The sequence below is a fragment of the Schistocerca gregaria genome, chromosome 3 (genome assembly GCF_023897955.1).
Source record: "Schistocerca gregaria isolate iqSchGreg1 chromosome 3, iqSchGreg1.2, whole genome shotgun sequence".
In the NCBI taxonomy this organism is placed as follows: Eukaryota; Metazoa; Arthropoda; class Insecta; order Orthoptera; family Acrididae; genus Schistocerca; species Schistocerca gregaria.
In genome coordinates this window covers 859,789,545-859,811,566 of record NC_064922.1, presented here as the reverse complement: position 1 = coordinate 859,811,566, position 22,022 = coordinate 859,789,545, and the positions used below count along the sequence as shown (strand labels likewise).

General features: G+C 44.2%; 1 protein-coding gene across 1 annotated transcript in view; it reads right to left on the bottom strand.

Annotated features, from left to right (window-relative positions):
• Nucleotides 1–22,022, bottom strand: part of LOC126355632 (cGMP-specific 3',5'-cyclic phosphodiesterase) — a gene marked incomplete at its 3' end in the record, with an annotated part of 1,336,169 nt that overhangs the window by 75,627 nt on the left and 1,238,520 nt on the right. Inside the window, exons 14-15 of the mRNA XM_050005998.1 lie at nt 12,439–12,582; nt 1,366–1,468 (exon numbers count right to left, since the gene is read on the bottom strand). Coding sequence (XP_049861955.1) covers nt 1,366–1,468; nt 12,439–12,582 — 247 coding nt within the window. The remainder of the gene's footprint in view (nt 1–1,365; nt 1,469–12,438; nt 12,583–22,022) is intronic.

Here is a 22,022-nt window from a genome sequence, read left to right as displayed (position 1 = left end):
TCTGAAACCAGGGCAGGTGGCGCTCGTGCCGAGAAACATGTGCCAATTGGCGTGCAAAGACAACGTGTAAATTATCAGTATTAATAACGTCCTTAGGTAAAGTGACAATAAAAAGAAGGAAATTAACACTCCCGATATAACAGTATGGTACCACTGGTACAAATAATGTAGTTATACATAAAAAAAAGCAAGTGGCGCTTACGCCGAGGAACTTACCCCCAGTGGCATACACAGTCAAAATAAACAAAATTACATTACTATATTAGTGAAGCTCACAAACGGTATATATGTCAGAACTTTAAAATTACTTCCGAACACTGGTACACGATCCTGTTAACACACATTCATAGGTAAAACAAAAATTTTTTTAGAGCCAGGCAAAATCACATAAGGGCCGATGTAGTAGCAACATACATCGTAAGAAAACCACCATTACATAAGGGGTTGTGAGATGGAGCATAGAAGGTGCATCATAGCTTTCTGAGGAAATAAACCATTAAGGTTACCAGCATTAACATTATACCATAAACGGTACAGGTTTAAAGCCTTCGAAAAATTATCTACAAGCAAGGTTCAACTGGTCGTTCAATATATTACCGTTCTTGAGCTCAAGATGTTTGAAAATTTGTAACTCTTCGCACAGATCTAATGTACGCCCTTTGACTTCTCTGTGTAGGATAACAGTGTGTTCTAAATGTTTAGGCGTGTGACTGGCTATCAGGAGTTATTCAGCAAAAGTAGAACTGTGTATAGTCACTCATTTTTACTAATAGGGGTTCTTTGTATTTTGTTTTCACAGCTCGGCCTGTTTGACCAATATAGTATGAAGGACAGTTATTACAGGTTAGTTTGTAAAAGCCTGAATTGGAAGACGCGAAATTTAACCGACAGGAAGAAGACGCTGTGAGCATTCACGCAAGGTTGGCGCTGGAGGCGACACATACAACGTGCTGATTCAAATGGCTCTGAGCACTATGGGACTTAACATCTGAGGTCATCAGTCCCCTAGAACTTAGAACTACATAAACCTAACCAACCTAAGGACATCACGCACATCCATGCCCGAGGCAGGATTCAAACCTGCGACCGTAGCGGTCGCACGGTTCCAGACTGAAGCGCCTAGAACCGCTCGGCCACCACGGCCGGCGGCTGGTTATAATTTTATTATGTTGAGTAAAGTGTGTGCACGTCGTAGTTTGTAACATACGTTTTTTCATATTGTCTGATAATTGTCACCACATATGTATACTGAATTGCTTCGGCATTGAACCATTCCTTCTACAGGCTTTACCTTTTTTGTCAGTACTGTGCTACATTAAAATTCTAAAAATGCCTACGTTGCGGATCAACGACTGGCGTACTTACAGGCATTCTCGTACATCTGCGTGTTGTGGATGCCGAGGCCGCAGAAGATGGCGAACGCTTCGAAGATCGAAACGTCGCAGTCGGTGAAGGGCTGGCCGCTCGTCTGCGAAACAAAACGCAACAGGTGACAGTACTGCAGGGGTACCACTCCTCTGACTGCACAGCAACCTGTAAAAGTATGTGCCATGGATGTGCCGTGAGTTTTGGTCGTGGTAACCTTACAATCAAACATAGCAAATGACATACCATTTCCAGGAGCTGGCTGTTTCGGTTGGTGGCTATTTTATTGGTGATCTGACGTTTCACAGGCATTCTCTAAGAATTATTCTGCACTGGCCATGATGGACCGAAGCTGACCGTGTATGTGTGTATGTGGAGGTTGCATCGTACGCAACCACTGCGGCACTGTGCAGAGAGGCCATTCTTCCCGCGGTCAGCGCCACCCCACTCACCAGGTGCGGTCGCCTTTCTCTGCCAGTGCTCCCTCCCTCTTGTTCAAGTCGATATCGTTCTTGTCCACCTACGTGGCTTCTGCTCACCACGGACAGAACTCGAGTTTCCGTAAATTTTATACAATGTTTATCATCACTCAACTTGTGATCAGCCATGGGCGATTTCTCGGTCTATTCCATCCTGAATTTCGTTTACGTTTCGTGATGCTGGATCATCTCGTCATTCTGGTGCATACTTTGCTGCAGGTATGTGCTTTTAGGTAAACCTCTGATGCTGTGTGTGTTGGTCCCGCTTGTCTTTGGCCTATCCTCGATCGGTCAGTTCGCTGTCTTTATGCCATATGTTGAGAGTTACGGCCAGTTCTGGGGATGTATGTCAGAAAGGGCATGCCCAGAATTCTTGCTTTAAACTTTTCATTTCCCCGTCTATTTAAAAAAAAATCTTTATTCAAATTAATATAATTATATATATCACCTCACTACCTAAGTACATTAGTGGGTCCTAATTTCATATTATTTTACATTTCTGCAGCTTAATTTCTAACACTACAGGTATAATACTATTATTCCTTCACCACTAAAGCGATCTCTAGTCTACTGTTATTCAGTGTATGCATGTATGTAGTTGATTGTAACTTCCTCTACAACTATTGTTATTAGAGTGCAACTTTGTTAATCTTATTGATCTGCACTACCTGCAGCGTTACAAGTGTGCCAGCAGTCGACCAACCTATGTTATTGTTGGCCTTGCCCACCGAGCTAACCCCAATGGGCTGGCACTGGACTGGCCGATGACTTTGTTTCGCTGCAGTACTATGCTAACCATTTTTTCCTTTCTAATTCTACAACTAACCGATTTCTAATACCTACTGTCATAGTTGGTACGTGTCATAATCGGTTAAAGGTGTACACCCCCCCCCCCACCCTAATCCAAGACATGGCGGATTCCAGCCGTGAAGCGGCTGGCCAAGTCCAGGCCCCGGCGGAACAGGGAAGGTGCACGGAGTCTAAGTCGGGTATTGATTATTTATTGATCGTTCCTTAAAAATTTCCTAAGGACTTTACCGGAAATTTCCTCTGAGAGTTTGTCCAGGACGTAAAAAATGTGTCCTCCTGCCTGAGCAGGTGGTGCGTATCGTGGTTAGTAAGTTGTTGTCTAAGCTGATGTGCAACATCGTCGAAGAGGGGGCACTCACACACCACATGGTCTGGAGTGCTCTGCACAGCACCACAGTCACACGTTGGTGTAGTCCGCTTCCCAAACCGACACAGGTATGTCGGGCAGGGTCCATGTCCAGTAAGGAACTGCAGCAGTTCTATGGGCGGTTTGAGGTATGTAAGCCTTAAACGTTACTCAATTTTTGGCAGCAGCTCGTAAGTTCTTTGCTCCGTTTCATCATTATCCCATTGATCTTGCCACAGATCTATCCCTCTTCTTTTAATTCCAGGCTTGTCGTCAACATAAACACCCATTATTTCCCCTATTTTTTCTCTCCTCTCCTTCTCCACCCAGTACCAGAAGCCTGTTCCCTAATTTTTATCTCCAGTGGACAGAGCTCCATTAGCACTAGAAGTGGCTCCCCCCCCCCCCCCCCCCCCAAGAGTTGTTCTGTAGGCTCTTACTGAGCGCAGGAGCATGTTTCGCTGCACCCTTCTTACGGCCATGGCAGCCATAACCTCCGTGAGCATGTGTGCTCAGACCCCTGACCTGTGCCCTACGTGAGCATGTGTGCTCAGACCCCTGACCCGTGCCCTACAATCGAAGCTAGGATCCTATTGTGATATAATTTGATTAGGTCAGGTGGGAGATGGAAGCCTTTGTGACCAATTCCGATGAGGTTATTTAACATTACCAATGATCTTCTCCGTCTGTTTGCGTCACTTTACGTTTCCTTTGTGGGGAATATCTGATGTTCCTCAGAACCCATTCCGTGTGTCGTATCTTGCCTTCGAGGTGCCCCGGCTTACGTATTCGTTTGGCGCGAGTTGTAAGAACACTACTGGTCGTGTTCAGCTTTCGGCTGATAATCCATATGTGTAGCTTTGCGATTCAAAGTATGGTCTAGGAGTAAATTTTGTTGTCCGTATCTGCTGGGAAATCTGGTAACGGTAGGAGGGTGGAATGTCCAGACGGACACGACAACATGACTTACTGCTGTACCCATCGATATTAAAGGCTAATGTTCTAGTATGTGTAAAATAATAAACCTGAAGTAAAGAGGTGCTATACCTAATAGGCCACAGATATATTTTAATTTTTGTTAACTACACTCCTGGAAATGGAAAAAGGAACACATTGACACCGGTGTGTGAGACCCACCAAACTTGCTCCGGACACTGCGAGAGGGCTGTACAAGCAATGATCACACGCACGGCACAGCGGACACACCAGGAACCGCAGTGTTGGCCGTCGAATGGCGCTAGCTGCGCAGCATTTGTGCACCGCCGCCGTCAGTGTCAGCCAGTTTGCCGTGGCATACGGAGCTCCATCGCAGTCTTTAACACTTGTAGCATGCCGCGACAGCGTGGACGTGAACCGTATGTGCAGTTGACGGACTTTGAGCGAGGTCGTATAGTGGGCATGCGGGAGGCCGGGTGGACGTACCGCCGAATTTCTCAACACGTGGGGTGTGAGGTCTCCACAGTACATCGATGTTGTCGCCAGTGGTCGGCGGAAGATGCACGTGGCCGTCGACCTGGGACCGGACCGCAGCGACGCACGGATGCACGCCAAGACCGTAGGATCCTACGCAGTGCCGTAGGGGACCGCACCGCCACTTCCCAGCAAATTAGGGACACTGTTGCTCCTGGGGTATCGGCGAGGACCATTCGCAACCGTCTCCATGAAGCTGGGCTACGGTCCCGCACACCGTTAGGCCGTCTTCCGCTCACGCCCCAACATCGTGCAGCCCGCCTCCAGTGGTGTCGCGACAGGCGTGAATGGAGGGACGAATGGAGACGTGTCGTCTTCAGCGAGGAGAGTCGCTTCTGCCTTGGTGCCAATGATGGTCGTATGCGTGTTTGGCGCCATGCAGGTGAGCGCCACAATCAGGACTGCATACGACAGGGCCAACACCCGGCATCATGGTGTGGGGAGCGATCTCCTACACTGGCCGTACACCTCTGGTGATCGTCGAGGGGACACTGAATAGTGCACGGTACATCCAAACCGTCATCGAACCCATCGTTCTACCATTCCTAGACCAGCAAGGGAACTTGCTGTTCCAACAGGACAATGCACGTCCGCATGTATCCCGTGCCACCCAACGTGCTCTAGAAGGTGTAAGTCAACTACCCTGGCCAGCAGGATCTCCGTATCTGTCCCCCATTGAGCATGTTTGGGACTGGATGAAGCGTCGTCTCACGCGGTCTGCACGTCCAGCACGAATGCTGGTCCAACAGAGGCGCCAGGTGGAAATGGCATGGCAAGCCGTTCCACAGGACTACATCCAGCATCTCTACGATCGTCTCCATGTGAGAATAGCAGCTTGCATTGCTGCGAAAGGTGGATATACACTGTAGTAGTGCCGACATTGTGCATGCTCTGTTGCCTGTGTCTATGTGCCTGTGGTTCTGTCAGTGTGACCATGTGAAGTATCTGACCCCAGGAATGTGTCAATAAAGTTTCCCCTTTCTGGGACAATGAATTCACGGTGTTCTTATTTCAATTTCCAGGAGTGTATATTTGTAATATAGTTGTGGTACATATTAGGAGATGATATTCTTGAATGATCTCGAAATTTCTTCGTTTCTTTGGAGGTTATAAACTCTAAGAAAAGCTGACGTACCACGAAGGAATTATCCGATTGGGACTGTAAGTCGGTAGACGTGACGTATATCGCCTGACACACAATTTCGAAAATTTTTATTATTTATTGAAGAGAAAGAGCTTCAGGTGTTAAGCGGGTCAGCAATACGTTGGTCCACCTCTGGTCATTATGAAAACAGCTATTTGGCTTGGTAATTGTTGACAGAGTTGTCGGATGTCCCGCTGAGGGAAATCGAGGCAAATTCTGTCGCATTTTCGCGTTAGCTCGTCAAAATCCCGAGCTGGATAGAGGGCCCTGCCCATGATGCTCCAATCTTTTTATACTGGGGAGAGACCTGACGACCTTACTGGCGAAAGTGGGGTTTGTCATGCACGAAGATAAGCGATAGAATCATTCGCCGTGTGCGAGGGGTAGGGGCAGGGGGAATTATCTTAATTAAATCGAAGTCCAGGATGGCGTGCCATGAAGGTCAGCGAAACGGGACGGAGAATATCGTCGACTCATCGCTGTGCCGTAAGAGTGTCGGGAATGACAAAGAAATGTCCTGCTATGAAAAGAAATGGCACTCCGACTATCACTCGTGGTTGTCGTGTCGTACAGGCTGGCGTCCCACCACTGTCCGGAACGCCTTCAGGCATGTCTTCGCTGGACATCAGGTTTCACTTCGAAGCGGGATTCATCGCTGAAGACAATTCTGCTCCAGTCAATCAGATTCCAGCCCGGATGTTGGCGATCCAACGCGCTAGTTCGACAGAATTTGGCACGATATCCCTGAGAATCACATCCAACAAATCAATCAAATAATGTCAAGCTGAATAACTGCTTGCATAAGGACCAGTGGTGGACCAATGCGTTATGGACTTGCTCAGCTTGTGAAGCTTTTTCTTTTGAATAAATCATCCATTTTTGCCAAATTTTAATCATTTGTTTGTCTGCACATGTACGTAACATCCACCGCTTTCCGTCCCAGTCGGATAATTTCTTCGGTGTGCGTCATTCCTTTTTTTGTTGTCTCAAAGTGTAGATTATTTGTTGCATCGCATATCAGAAGAAACATTTGTGAAACAGTTACGCTTCAAAATGGTCTTGTAAGACTAAACTTAGGTTACGTGAGGTATACAGATGTGAGAAATCGGTAAAAACGGTTTGTCTCTTGTTTACTAATATTATTCGTTCTCGAATAACAATTAAAAATGTATACAGAAAATAATTAATGAATTGTTTGGTGTGGTGGGCCCTTTAAAATGGTTGTGTTTGAATTGAAATTACCTTTTTTTAACACTGGTTGATAAATAAAGATTAATCCTGAGCAAACTTATTGTTCACGAACTAATCTTGAAATACGTTACATTTAAGTTACGAACTGATAAAATCTTTTGGTATTTTCGCCTTGACTAAATATTTCATCTCGAGCATGAAATCTTTGATTATTGTTTGCAATTGCCCACACACACGCGCGCGAGAGAATTATTTCTTATCAACTTTAACAATTAGTTGTAGTCCAAGTCGTCGTTCTGGATCTCGGCCATTAACCGAAAATCTTAAAATTACGTCTGTTGCTTCTGCGTCAGTCGGCTGTGAAGAAAATAATGGCGTCTAGGGCTGTTGGGGCGGCTGCAATTGTTGCGCTGAAAAGGACTCAAAATCTCGGTATTTAAAGGAAGCGGACATGAGATAGGGCTCACCTCTTACAAATAGAATTCACAATAACATTAAAATAATATATTATCAGATTAATAGTACAATTAAACTTACACTCAATAGTAGAGAACCAATATATCCCACTACTCACACGGCAGACAAGAGAAAGAGAGTGTATTGATAAAAGAAGACAATTGAACATAGTTCTTCTTTATATTAATTTTCCATTGTTTTAGTCATGCAAACTGATTACTCTTTGCACTCGAAAGTTTATGTCCATATTTTTTATAATAATAATAATAATAATAATAATAATAATAATAATAATAATACACAGGGGAAAAAATATCTACCGCCTGAGCGGTCAGTATTCACACTCAACATAATATTTTGTGTCGAGATACAATCTCTCATGCACTTTATTTGTTTTTAAATATCACGTTCGAGTTTATTACAATATTTCCACTGCGGACGGCACATCGTGTACACTACTCATAAACAAATTCTGTATATTATTCATTTCCGGAGGAATGAAGGAACACGCAAGGCAATATTAACACTACGACACGTCTTAGAAAACAGGTTGAGAAAAGGCAAACGTACATTTGTAGCATCTGTAGATTTAGAAAAGGCTTTCGACAATGTAGACTGGAATGCAGTCTTTGAAATTCTTTAGGTCTCGGGAATAAAATACAGAGATCGAAAACTTAGCTTCGGGTTGTACCGAAACCAGGCCGCAGTTATAAGGGTTGAAGGATATGACAAAAGCAGTAGTTGACGAAGAAGTGAGACATAGTTATAGCCCACCCCAATGTTATTCAGTCAGTGTCCTCAGCAAGGACTAAACTAACTCATAGGAAAATTAGGAAAGGGAAGCTCTATGAGGAAAAATAAAAACTTTGAGAACTAACACTGACATTCTAAATCTGTCAAATACAGCAAAGGATATGAAAGACTAGTTGTAGTGTGAATAGGTTGCTACAAAGAGGCCACAAGCTGCATAAAATGAATGTAATAGAAAAATGAGAGCGAAAGTTGTAGTTAAGTTTCTTTATTTAAGGAGCAAAGCAACGGACAATGACAGAAGTGAAGGTGATGTAGAAAGAAGACAGGCAATGGCGATGAAATATGTTTCTGAGAAAGAGATATACATATTTGAAGATTAATATAAATTTAACTGTTAGGAACTCTTTTCTGGAAGTATTTGTTTGGGGTGCAGGCTTACGCATCAAGGAATTGTCAATATAGTAATAAAGAGAAGTTCGGGGAGTGAAAATTGTAGAGGGAGGGCAAGACTTGAGTGGAGCAAGCAGGTTGTAAAGGTGGCAGGGTGGAGCAGCAATGCAGATGTGAATAGACGCGTTCAACATCTACTGGCGTGGAGACCTACATCAAAACTGTCTTCGGACTGAAGACAACAACAGCAACAAAACGATTACAGTCCGTGAGGCGAGTGATTGGTACTGACAGTTCCGGCGGGCAGACGGCGCTGTTGCCGAACGTGGCTCACAGCACGCGGCGCCCTGTCTGCTACACGCATTCTCTAGCAGCAGAAATAGAAGCGAGACAAAATACAAGTCGTATTGGTACGCGTGAATTAATTTAAAGTTGATGCTTGAAATATATTAACTCGAAAACTGATAAGAGATATTTAGTACAAGTATCTAAGATGCTGAAATATAATAAAGTTATTTGTTAAACTTCACAACTGAAATGAAAACTATTTTCGCAAGTTGTTGAACATTAGCAGTTTTGGTTTCCATTATTAAGTATTAGCATTATTAATTTGTTCTACTACAAGCTACAGAATAATTGGTCAGTGTATTAAGAGTCATAATCTGAAGAAAGTACTCACAATATGATGATCTGGCTGTAGATCGATAGCAAACTTCCTCCTTACATTCCTGAATACGTTGTAGTTACTGTAATGGAAAAACACCATTCACATCGCTGTCAGAATCTGATTTGATATTGTCTTCCTCAGCACTACTCGAACTATCTCTGCTCTAACCCAGATGCATTCTTCCACAACCCCTTCGGTTTTGGCCGCCTCTCTGATGGCACTTGCAGTGCTGTTTGCAATTTTAGCCCACGTCTCGCTTGTCACTTTATTGATAACTGCTGGAAGGAGAGTTTCCACTTCAGAGATCGTGAATTTTTTATTGTTTTCAGCAATGTAATTTCTTATCTGCGCCCACACTCCTTCAATTGCATTGAAGTGACAGTGGTATGGAGGAAGCCGAACGATTTCATGCCCGTGCCTTTTAGCAATCTCGTCAATTACATATGTTGGAAATTGGGGTTTCTTTTGTGCCACAATTTCGAGCAGTTCCGCCTTCCTTAAATCTTCTCTGAAATCTCATTTTCGCCGTTTCAACCACTGAATGATATCGTCTTTTTTTGTTGCCAAGGTTGGTGCCTTATCGTGAACAACGGAATGATAAGGCGCATTGTCCATAACAATCACTGATGGACTTGTCAGATTCGTCATAAGCGATGTCTCGAACCATTCTTGAAATACTACACTGTTCATTTCTTCATGGTAATCTCCCGTCTTTTTTGACCGAAACATTTTCAAGCCGTTTGGCACAAAACCTTTCGATGTTCCTGCATGTAAGACAATAATACGCCCTCCTTTGCCAACAGGCACTGCCATTGTCCCCTCGGGCGTTCCATCATTCCAGCCTCTGCGTAAAGAATGGCTGGCGTTGACCCAAGTTTCATCTAACCACACTATACTTTCGAATTCCACACCCATGATACTGCGCAGAAATGTGCACCGCCATGCAACTACATCTGTCCTTTCCATTAATATTTTGCGTCCGTTAAACAGTGAATAGCTGAAGCCTATGTCTTTCAACATTGTACACAATGAAAATTTGCTCCCTTTAAAAAGATCGTCTTTCTGAAGAAACACCAGTAATTTAGATAGAGTGGGATGTTCCCTTCTCTTATAATACACTCCTGCAAATGGAAAAAAGAACACATTGACGCCGGTGTGTCAGACCCACCATACTTGCTCCGGACACTGCGAGAGGGCTGTACAAGCAATGATCACACGCACGGCACAGCGGACACACCAGGAACCGCGGTGTTGGCCGTCGAATGGCGCTAGCTGCGCAGCATTTGTGCACCGCCGCCGTCAGTGTCAGCCAGTTTGCCGTGGCATACGGAGCTCCATCGCAGTCTTTAACACTTGTAGCATGCCGCGACAGCGTGGACGTGAACCGTATGTGCAGTTGACGGACTTTGAGCGAGGTCGTATAGTGGGCATGCGGGAGGCCGGGTGGACGTACCGCCGAATTGCTCAACACGTGGGGCGTGAGGTCTCCACAGTACATCGATGTTGTCGCCAGTGGTCGGCGGAAGGTGCACGTGCCCGTCGACCTGGGACCGGACCGCAGCGACGCACGGATGCACGCCAAGACCGTAGGATTCTACGCAGTGCCGTAGGGGACCGCACCGCCATTTCCCAGCAAATTAGGGACACTGTTGCTCCTGGGGTATCGCCGAGGACCATTCGCAACCGTCTCCATGATGCTGGGCTACGGTCCCGCACACCGTTAGGCCGTCTTCCGCTCACGCCCCAACATCGTGCAGCCCGCCTCCAGTGGTGTCGCGACAGGCGTGAATGGAGGGACGAATGGAGACGTGTCGTCTTCAGCGATGAGAGTCGCTTCTGCCTTGGTGCCAATGATGGTCGTATGCGTGTTTGGCGCAGTGCAGGTGAGCGCCACAATCAGGACTGCATACGACCGAGGCACACAAGGCCAACACCCGGCATCATGGTGTGGGGAGCGATCTCCTACACTGGCCGTACACCTCTGGTGATCGTCGAGGGGACACTGAATAGTGAATGGTACATCCAAACCGTCATCGAACCCATCGTTCTACCATTCCTAGACCGGCAAGGGAACTTGCTGTTCCAACAGGACAATGCACGTCCGCATGTATCCCGTGCCACCCAACGTGCTCTAGAAGGTGTAAGTCAACTACCCTGGCCAGCAAGATCTCCGGATCTGTCCCCCATTGAGCATGTTTGGGACTGGATGAAGCGTCGTCTCACGCGGTCTGCACGTCCAGCACGAACGCTGGTCCAACTGAGGCGCCAGGTGGAAATGGCATGACAAGCCGTTCCAAAGGACTACATCCAGCATCTCTACAATCGTCTCCATGGGAGAATAGCAGCCTGCATTGCTGCGAAAGGTGGATATACACTGTAGTAGTGCCGACATTGTGCATGCTCTGTTGCCTGTGTCTATGTGCCTGTGGTTCTGTCAGTGTGATCATGTGATGTATCTGACCCCAGGAATGTGTCAATAAAGTTTCCCCTTCCTGGGACAATGAATTCACGGTGTTCTTATTTCAATTTCCAGGAGTGTAGCTATATATATGACGACGAATAGCGTCTTTCTGAAAATCGTCCAAAGCTGTCACCTGCTTACTTCTCGGTCGCTTCTTTCCTGGTGTGTGCAGCTTTGTTGTGCCACTCTCGTCACAATCTACACTATACTGTTCTTTCCCTATCTTTACAACAGTGTTCTTACTTATTTTCAATGCTGCTGCAGTTCTCTTCACAACCTGACAACAGGAATTAAGGGCCCACCTTTGTCCTTTTCTTTCTCAAAGTAATCCCTCACAGAGCACACGAATTCACGCGCCTGGGTGTGTAGCACACTTTTCTTCCTCCGTTTCACTTCTTGTGTTGGGCTGGTACTACCCACCGCACTAGACATTGTTTACAACGAAACATAAACAAACACTAAAAACAACAAAAACGAAATAAACTGCGAATTCAACTTCAGACAAACGACGAACGACCGCACCGCCTGCACGCGAGACACTGGTAAGTTTCATAAGCGCGCGCGACCGGGTTTCAGAGCGGCAATGTGGCCCTTGCTACCCGCTCAAAGTCAGGCCGCCATTGGCTGCCTGCCTGCGGACGCTATGCTACGGAAAGACGCTACCGAGCTGTCAATACTAAAGATGCGTCTCCCAGACTACAGTGAGCAGTCTCCGACAGCGGTTTAAGTAGGTCATTAAATGCCGCAGGGGATCTTGAATACGCTAAAATAATATGTAATGGGAGTCTTAACTAAAAAGTGACAAGCAGATTTGGGAGGTGACGGAGAAGCGGCTGCCTCCCGTCGGCACCTGGTTGGCTGTCAGCGTCTGAGACGGCGCTCGGGCGCGCGGAACAGTGCGGCTACCTTGTTGATGAGCTGCGCAACTCCTATGACGGTCTTCTGGCCGTTGGCGATGGGCATGCAGAGGATGCTGCGCGCCACGAAGTCGTCGTCGTCCTCCCGCACCTCCTGGTTCATCCACGAGGACACGTCGCCGATGTTGAGGATCTGCGGGGGAACAAACCGACAGGTGTGTCAGACGGTGCAGCAATATGTTAAAAGTTTAATAGTAGAGGAATAAAGGAAGTAAGGAGGCGATGGGAAGATTATGTGAGGAAAGAAGTCTGAGCAGAAACTTCACTAGAAGATTTGACGCTTAGTGGATGCAGGTACTGTAAGGACAAATACGGGGGTGAAATGTGGAAGCAGACGTATATTAGTATATGTGCAGTGAATTACTAACGAAAATGAAAGCAGCGGTGTACAGATTAGTTGAAAATAGGAAGGTATGGAGAGAAAATATTAAGGTATGGAGAGGTTGTTGAGGAAGATGGGTGTAGTTATAGTAGTAAATGGAGAAATTACTGAAAATGAGTGCAGTAGGTATCCAGAGGCGAGAATATTAAAACAGTACTAAAAGGGACGAAGAACGTCATGAAACGAATCGAGTGTCTGGAAGAAAGAAAAAACTCTGATGAACGGGATAGGGCTGGTCTGGACGAAATGTAGGGGACATCAGTGTTATTATTACAAACATGCAGATGTTGTAAAGCCCACTAGGTGCATATAAATTTCTCTGTACAGTCTACGTAACACAATACAAAAATGGCTCTGAGCACTACAGGACTTAACTTCTAAGGTCATCAGTTCCTTAGAACTTAGAACTAATTAAACCTAACTAACCTAAGGACATCACACACATCCATGCCTGAGGCAGGATTCGAACCTTCGACCGGAGCGGTCGTGCGGTTCCAGACTGTAGCGCCGGCAACACGATACACATGGACTGCATGTAATGACGTTTTCACTGAGAAACTTTAATATAAATGGAACACTGAATTGTTCCACATAGTAATTAAGAATCGTAATTGTGAGTAGAACATACAAATAAACTAAACTACGCGCCGAAATGAATTTTTGCTGTGATGTAGTGAGGACAAATACAACTTACGATTTTAGCTCTCCAGCTGATAACGGTGGATGTTGCGTAATTTTTCTTTACGGTAGGTTAGCAAATGCTAACGGTTAACCAGATGTCAGTTTACAAGTATTGCAGACCCCATCAAAGACTATAGCTGGAGTCAGCAACAATGGCGGTCGAGTTTAGGCGTGTTCTGTGCACCTACGTCACGCTTTCTCCGACAAACAATGAGTGTTCAGTAGTGTTCCCTGCGCTCTGTTGTGAATGTGGTAGCCAATGCGAGCATTAAACGTGACTGAAGCTGGTTTTTTAGGGAATTTTTAGTCCATTAGTTGCGAGTTGTCACTGCTGCTGGTGGTGGTTGGCAACAAGTTTTACACAAGCAAGCAAGAGACATAATTTGCGGTATACATGCTTTCTTCAAGCGCAACTGTCACTTGGAAGCGACAACAATGCAATCTCCGCCTGTGTCTCGAGCTGCGCAAACCGCCATCGTTCTTGGAGCGGCCTATAGCTCTATGCAAAAGGCTGAGGTGGGTGGACATGTCAAGTTGGGCCACTTGATACAATGTCTGACAAAAACGAAAAGCAGCCAGAAGGGCAGAAGGAAACGAACTGAAACTTTGCTCATGCTGATGGCATGCAATGTTTTATTTATTTACACAGCTAGTTCTGTAGGACCAAACTGAGAAGCAAATATCCAATGTTATGGAACGTGTCAGTACATGAAATTACAACAGAAAGTAATAACAGATAAAATGAAATGCTTATGAACCCAAAAAAAGTTAAGCCCTAAGCTTATGTAAACGCAATCGGCAATATGACAAAGGAATCACCTTATTATTTCAAGAAACCTCGACAGAATAGAAGGAGTGACACATGAGGAAATTCTTCAGCTTCGATTTCAAAGCGTGTAGATTATTTCTAAGATTTTTGAATTCGAGTGATACCTTACTGAAAATGGATGCAGCAGTATAGTGCACACCTTTCTGCACAAGAGTTAAGGAAGTGCGATCCTAACGCAGATTGGGTTTATGCCTCGTATTAACTGAGTGAAAGGTACTAATTTTGGGAATAAGCTGATATTGTTAACAAGAAACGACAGCAAAGAATATATAAATTGAGAGGCCAATGTCAGAAAAACCAGACCAGTGAACAGGGGTCAACAAGAGGTCCATGAACTTATACCACTTATTGCCCGATCCGCCCGTATCTGAGCTAAAAATATCCTTTGAGAATGGGAAGAGTTACCCCAAAATATAATACAAAATGACGTAAGTGAATGAAGATAAGCAAAGTAGACTAATTTTCGTGTCGAACGATTACTTCCATCAGATACTGTTCGCATAGTAAAAACGGCGGCATTAAGTCTTTGAACAAGATCCTGAACATGAGCTTTCCACGACAGTTTTCTGTCTATCTGAACACTTAGAAATTTGAACTGTTCAGTTTCATTAATCATATGGCCATTCTATGAAATTAAAACGTCAGGTTTTGTAGAATTGTTTGTTAGAAGCTGTAAAAATTGAGTCTTACTGTGATTTAAAGTTAGTTTATTTTTTACAAACCATGAACTTATGACATGAAGTGCACTATCTGAAACGAAGCAATGTTGGACACAATATCTTTTACTACCAAGCTAGTGTCATCAGAAAATAGTTATATTTTCGAATTACCTATAATACTAGAGGGCATATCATTTACATAAATAAGGAACAGGAGTGGCCCCAGCACTGATCCCTGGGGCACCTCCTCCCCCCCCCCCCCCTCCATTTGACCATGCCCCACTCAGCCCCCTCATGACACACGAAAGCCATTCTCAACACAGTGAATAATCACCTTTTTCTGTCTGTTGTCAAAGTAAGAGGTGAACCAATTGTGAGCTGCTCCCCATATTCCATAATCGTCCAACTTCTGGAGCAATATTTTGTGATCAACACAATCAAACGCCTTAGTTAAATAAAGAAAAATGCCTAGCGTCCGAAACCTTTTGTTTAATCCATCCAGTACCTCTCAGAGAAAAGAGAATATAGCATTTTCAGTTGTTAAACCACTTCTAAAGCCGAACCGTACATCTGATAGCAATTTATGTGATATAAAATGATCATATATGCTTAGATAGAAAGCATTTTCAATAACTTTAGCAAACAGTGATGGCATAGAAATAGGCCTAAAATTGTCTACATTATCCCTTTCTCACTGTTTATAAAGTGGCTTTACTACTGAGTACTTTAATCGTACAGGAAACTGACCATTCTTAAAGAAAAATTACAGATGTGGCTAAGTACAGGGCTAACATGTGCAGCAGAGTACTTTCATATTCTTCTATGCACTCCATTATATGGATGAGAGTCCTTTGTCTTCAATGATGCAGTTCTTGACTCAAACTCCCCCTTGTCAGTATCACGGAGGAGTATTTCAGACATCAGTCTCAGTGATTACAAAACGGAGCCAAATTTACGAAGAACTTGGCAATGTGAGTTCACATATCAGTATGACGTTGCACGCCTTCTATCCTGGATGCATGCACTGATTCGCTCGGGAAAGACACGCTGGTCCACTGATGTAGCAACAGGTCCGTGATGTACTGGATACTGGCACTTCGATGGAGCTGATATCCTAGCTGTTTCCACACGAGTTCCATCGGGGACGAGACAGATCCTTCTTGGCCATGGGAGCACCTCAGAATCCCATGGACAGTTTATAGCGACATGTAATGTGTGGACAAGCGTTCTCCTGCTGAGAAACGGCACCACTATACTCTCGCATGAGAGCTAACACTCGAGGAAGCCCGTTATCCGTGAAGAACTGCTGTACCGTCAGACTGTCTCCCATGCTTCTCCATCATGGCACCACTCCAGGTGGGGTTAATGGCTACCTATGGACGGGACGGTAATACCCAAGTTCTGGCTCCTGTAAGTCTCCGACTAACACAGCGGTGTGAAAGCTGGTGTTGCAGGCAGTCCATTATTTGTTCTTGGATAGTGGCTACAGATGTGGAAGGGTGTGACCTCGTAAATACTCCATCAGCATCGAGACGTACCAGTGTTGAATTTTTATCCGTTCTGAAACGCCGTGATCGAGCTCATTTGAACTCTTCTGTCGGGAGAGTTAATTTGGAATTGGAACATTTGATTCTATTGGATGCAGGGTCACATATATGCATGGTTCCTGTTGATTCATTCAGTAGGTGGGATTATACTAGGTATGGCTTTCACCTCAACAGGAAAAGAGAGAGAGTAAACTGGCTGGGCTGATAGCGCAAAACTTAGGGGGCGGGAGGAGGGGGGGGGGCAATCGCATGATGGGTGCAGGTGTCATAATATCACCCTTTTTAGGGTAGGGAGGAAAGAAAGAAATAAAGTTTTCAGAGAGGTTTAGAAGCCAAACATCATGATGCCAGCATATTGCATCAACACGAACAGCTGCTGGGCAAAAATTTTCAGAAATCATCAGAAATTTTATTTCCATCCAATTTCATCCCAGTCAGTGTGAGACGCCAACTATCTTTATTGCATCAAAATAGTCGAGGACTAAGACATAAAATTAATAAACTACTTACTTGCATTGATGAATTAGAGTAATCAAAACCAGTTGACGTAATCTTCCTCACTGAACATTGGGTTACTACTAGCATAATATGATAAATGTTGCAATACTTAAGTTAGTATCTCACTTTTTTTAGCAGAAATGGAGAAAGGAAGAATTGCCTAATTCATCAGGAACTGGCATTAATTTAAGAACAAACACATTCATAGATTCCGCCTAGAGAAGCATGCGCAAGCATTTGTGACAGAATCATAATTTCATGTTAAATCCTTCTTAACAGTAAGTACATACCGAGCACCTGCAGGTAACTTCAGTCTGTTCATAAATCACATTGAAGCTGTATTGGCCTATTTAACAACTAAAAACAGAGGAGTGGTGGTTGTTGGTCATTTTAATGTTGATAATTATATAAAAAATCGTCCAGGAAAAATTTATTAGAGTCATTAACACTATCATTCAACTTGATTCCTACTGTAAACTTCCCAATTAGGTTAGCTAATTCGTCACAAACAGCGATTAATAATATCTTTATAGAAATGTCTAATGAACGATATTACATTAGAAAACCAATATTCAGTGGTCTCCCAGACCATAGCAAATGGTTACTATTGAACAGGATATAAAATCTACTAAATCCGAGTTCAATACTGTAATCAATAAGACAAAAATTATTTGCTTTAGGACACTTCTCAAAGAAATGAGCCGGAGTATTGTAATCTGGTGCTCATGGCACGAATGAAAAATATAACACATTTATTAATAACCTCGTTACCTTATCTGAATACTGTTTTCTCCCAGAACTAACTCAGATTTGACCAAAATCCATAGGCTATTCAAGGAATAAAAGATGGGGTTTCAGGTACATTTCATGAATAGTTGGAATGTGTTCATGTTAAGCCCTTGTTTATGAAAGGAAATAAACAGATACCATAAAATTTCCATCTAATTTCACTTTTACTAGCAATCTCGAAAATATCAGAAAAGGTAACATACAATTGGTTTCTTAATTACCTGACAACATCTCAAAGTCATTGTTCGAGTTTCAAAAGTGTTCTTATATTGAGAAAGCAATCTAAACATACAGTGAGAACGCACATATTGACAGTCTACTCTTATATTCTCTCAAAGTCGTTTGACTGTGTAAATTACAACATACTTTTAAGTACTCGTAAATTAGAATGCTGCACATTGGTTCAAATCCTCTATCTCTGCAAAGAAACAAAGGGTGTCAGTAGGAAAGAGACAGGTATCAAGCTATCAAGCAATATCCACCTGGAAAAATAACGACATGTGGTGTCCTCTACGGTTCTTTCTTAGGATCCGTTCTTTTTTTGGATTTCAGTGACGTTCCAGCGATAACATTACCAGAATCCAAGTTTGTCCAGTTTTCGGATGATATAAGCATTACAGTAAACAGCAAATCAAGTATAATCTTAGAAAGATTAGTTAATGACTTTTCATGGGCATTAATAAATGGTGACAGCCAATTCTTTGTCAGTTAACTTCGAAAAACTAATTATCATGCAGTTAACAACGTGTCAGAGCTTTCCCACCAATAAATGCCTTAAATATGCCGATAAACAGGTGTAAGAAATTGTTAGTTTTAAAGTCTTGAGTTTGCAACTTGATAACAAATTCGACTGGCAGGAACATGGAACAGAACTGCAGAAGCGCCTAGACAAATTCGCGATGCAAATTATGTCAGACATAAGTGATATAAGAATTTTCATAACATCATGTGAGATTATTTTTTGGGGTAACTTATTAAGCCAAGCTGAAGTTTTCTGCATCGAAAAACGTGCAACAGGAATTACTTATTGTGTGAGCTCAAGAACATCCTGCAGACGCATTTTTAGGGAACGAGGGATATAACTACTGCTTCCCAGTATATGTATTCCTTAATGAAATTTGTCATTAAAAATATGTTTCTTTTTAAAACAGCTAACTCGGTTCATGGAATTAATATTGGAAATCTTCACAAAGATTTAAAATCACTTACTTTCGCCCAGAAAGCTATCCATTATTCAAGAACATCCATTTTCAATAATACCCCAGCCGTCACTAATAGTTTAACTACTAATAAAGTTCAATTTAAGGGGAGCCTAGAGGATTTATTGGAGACCAACTCCTACTCTCCTTGTGAATTACTAGAACCAACTGATGTGTGTATTTTGCAAATAATATCAAATAATGTGAACATTAGTACAATCTGACTTCTATGTGAATTTAGTACAGTAATGTAGCCCAAATAAGGGTTGTAAAAGTATTTTTATATTTGATGATACGTGGCTGCAGGAGCCTGAGAATTCTCATCAGCACCGTAATATGTTGGCATTGTTTGCTATTATCTTGTACATGAAAATATTGTTAAGAATTTTTGACTTACTCCAGATTCATGAGGACCATTTCATTTGGGATCTGTGGATGGTGCGTTGGCATATTTTGTTTCCTTTGTAAATATTAGTGTATATTCTTGTTTTGGGACATGTTCTACATCCCAGAGGATCTTCTCTCTGTGGATCTATTGGAATGTAAATTACTTCTAATGCAATCTACAATGTCCTGGTGCACAGTAATGCCACCCTTCCTAGTGATAACCGGGACTTTGACGATGGATACGTCTGCCGTCATATGGAGCCACCGTCACAACCGAACGACCCACAAATATGGATACTGCATTATTCGACAAGCTTGCCCATTGGAGTGCCACATGAGGCTCTTTCCAAACAGTGCCAGGTGTTGATAATGCTGTCTCACACGAGTACGCGGCAACACCGTGTCTTTCACAGTGATCACCCAACATGTGAGGCTCTTCACGCCAACCCTCATATACCCTATCAGGACTGGTAACATCACTAAACACGAGCACTTTTCTCGGCGTTCTACCAGTCACAGGAATTTGCAGCTCTAACTATTATTTGCCTACTAGGTCAGGGAGTGTACATGTGCAAAGTTACATTGACATATCGGACCATGTATTCTGGTGCTTCAGTATTTTTGTTAGGCACAGTATTTACTCATCTTGATTTGAGGTGATGTGTCTTACCTGCCTCACTTCATAGATACTGATGCAATGATTGACGGCACAGCGCGTCTTTTGAAAGCGAGTGTCTCAGATCTCAGCAGTTGGCTGAAATGATGATACTGTTGGATCGCAGTCGACCAAGAAAATGAGAGCTTGTTTCTCCTGGGCCGTTTTTAATAAGACTATTGGTTTATTTCAGCTGTTGTATGTGTACTTTGTGCTGATCTGTTACTCCAGACCGCCACAACAACCGAAATCGCGCTCGAAAATAAATACAGGTAGTAATAGTCCAGACGGAACATGGTGTCGTTCTCAAAACACTACCCGGTCAAGGGTGTGACTGAGTTGTAAAGCGAAAGTGTCCATGCGAGGAGAAGTTTAAGTAGAATTTTGTACACCTGTCACATGTAAAACTTCTCATGTAAAACATTCATACAACATGTCCTATTCCCACAATCATTCTTCCAGATAGTAGATTAAATGTGTACCAAATTTGTTGGAAATTTGCTCCATGTGTTCAACGCATGTCATCCCTTTGCACCACCACCCGAACCCTATAGAAAAACATCATGTGGTAACTCAACAATCAAGCCAGCGGTTTCCATAGTACAGAATGAAATCTAATATCGTTCGTTTTCGGTTACTTTTACTTGACGCTCCCTTCACTCGTGAGGGTGTTATAGAAGTGTTATTTCAACATTCCTTTTTCTAAGATAGTGCGGCGTACACATACTAAGTTGTACTGAAATTCGGACAGCCATTCCAGAGCCATGCTTACATATCACCGCTTCCCTCACCACAACTTGCACAAATACAGGCAATAGGAATGTACACTCCTGGAAATTGAAATAAGAACACCGTGAATTCATTGTCCCAGGAAGGGGAAACTTTATTGACACATTCCTGGTGTCAGATACATCACATGATCACACTGACAGAACCACAGGCACATAGACACAGGCAACAGAGCATGCACAATGTCGGCACTAGTACAGTGTATATCCACCTTTCGCAGCAATGCAGGCTGCTATTCTCCCATGGAGACGATCGTAGAGATGCTGGATGTAGTCCTGTGGAACGGCTTGCCATGCCATTTCCACCTGGCGCCTCAGTTGGACCAGCGTTCGTGCTGGACATGCAGACCGCGTGAGACGACGCCAGTCCCAAACATGCTCAATGGGGGACAGATCCGGAGATCTTGCTGGCCAGGGTAGTTGACTTACACCTTCTAGAGCACGTTGGGTGGCACGGGATACATGCGACCGTGCATTGTCCTGTTGGAACAGCAAGTTCCCTTGCCGGGTTAGGAATGGTAGAACGATGGGTTCGATGACGGTTTGGATGTACCGTGCACTATTCAGTGTCCCCTCGACGATCACCAGAGGTGTACGGGCAGTGTAGGAGATCGCTTCCCACACCATGATGCCGGGTGTTGGCCCTGTGTGCCTCGGTCGTATGCAGTCCTGATTGTGGCGCTCACCTGCACGGCGCCAAACACGCATACGACCATCATTGGCACCAAGGCAGAAGCGACTCTCATCGCTGAAGACGACACGTCTCCATTCGTCCCTCCATTCACGCCTGTCGCGACACCACTGGAGGCGGGCTGCACGATGTTGGGGTGTGAGCGGAAGACGGCCTAACGGTGTGCGGGACCGTAGCCCAGCTTCATGGAGACAGTTGCGAATGGCCCTCGCCGATACCCCAGGAGCAACAGTGTCCCTAATTTGCTGGGAAGTGGCGGTGCGGTCCCCTACGGCACTGCGTAGGATCCTATGGTCTTGGCGTGCATCCGTGCGTCGCTGCGGTCCGGTCCCAGGTCGACGGGCACGTGCACCTTCCGCCGACCACTGGCGACAACATCGATGTACTGTGGAGACGTCACGCCCCACGTGTTGAGCAATTCGGCGGTACGTCCACCCGGCCTCCCGCATGCCCACTATACGCCCTCGC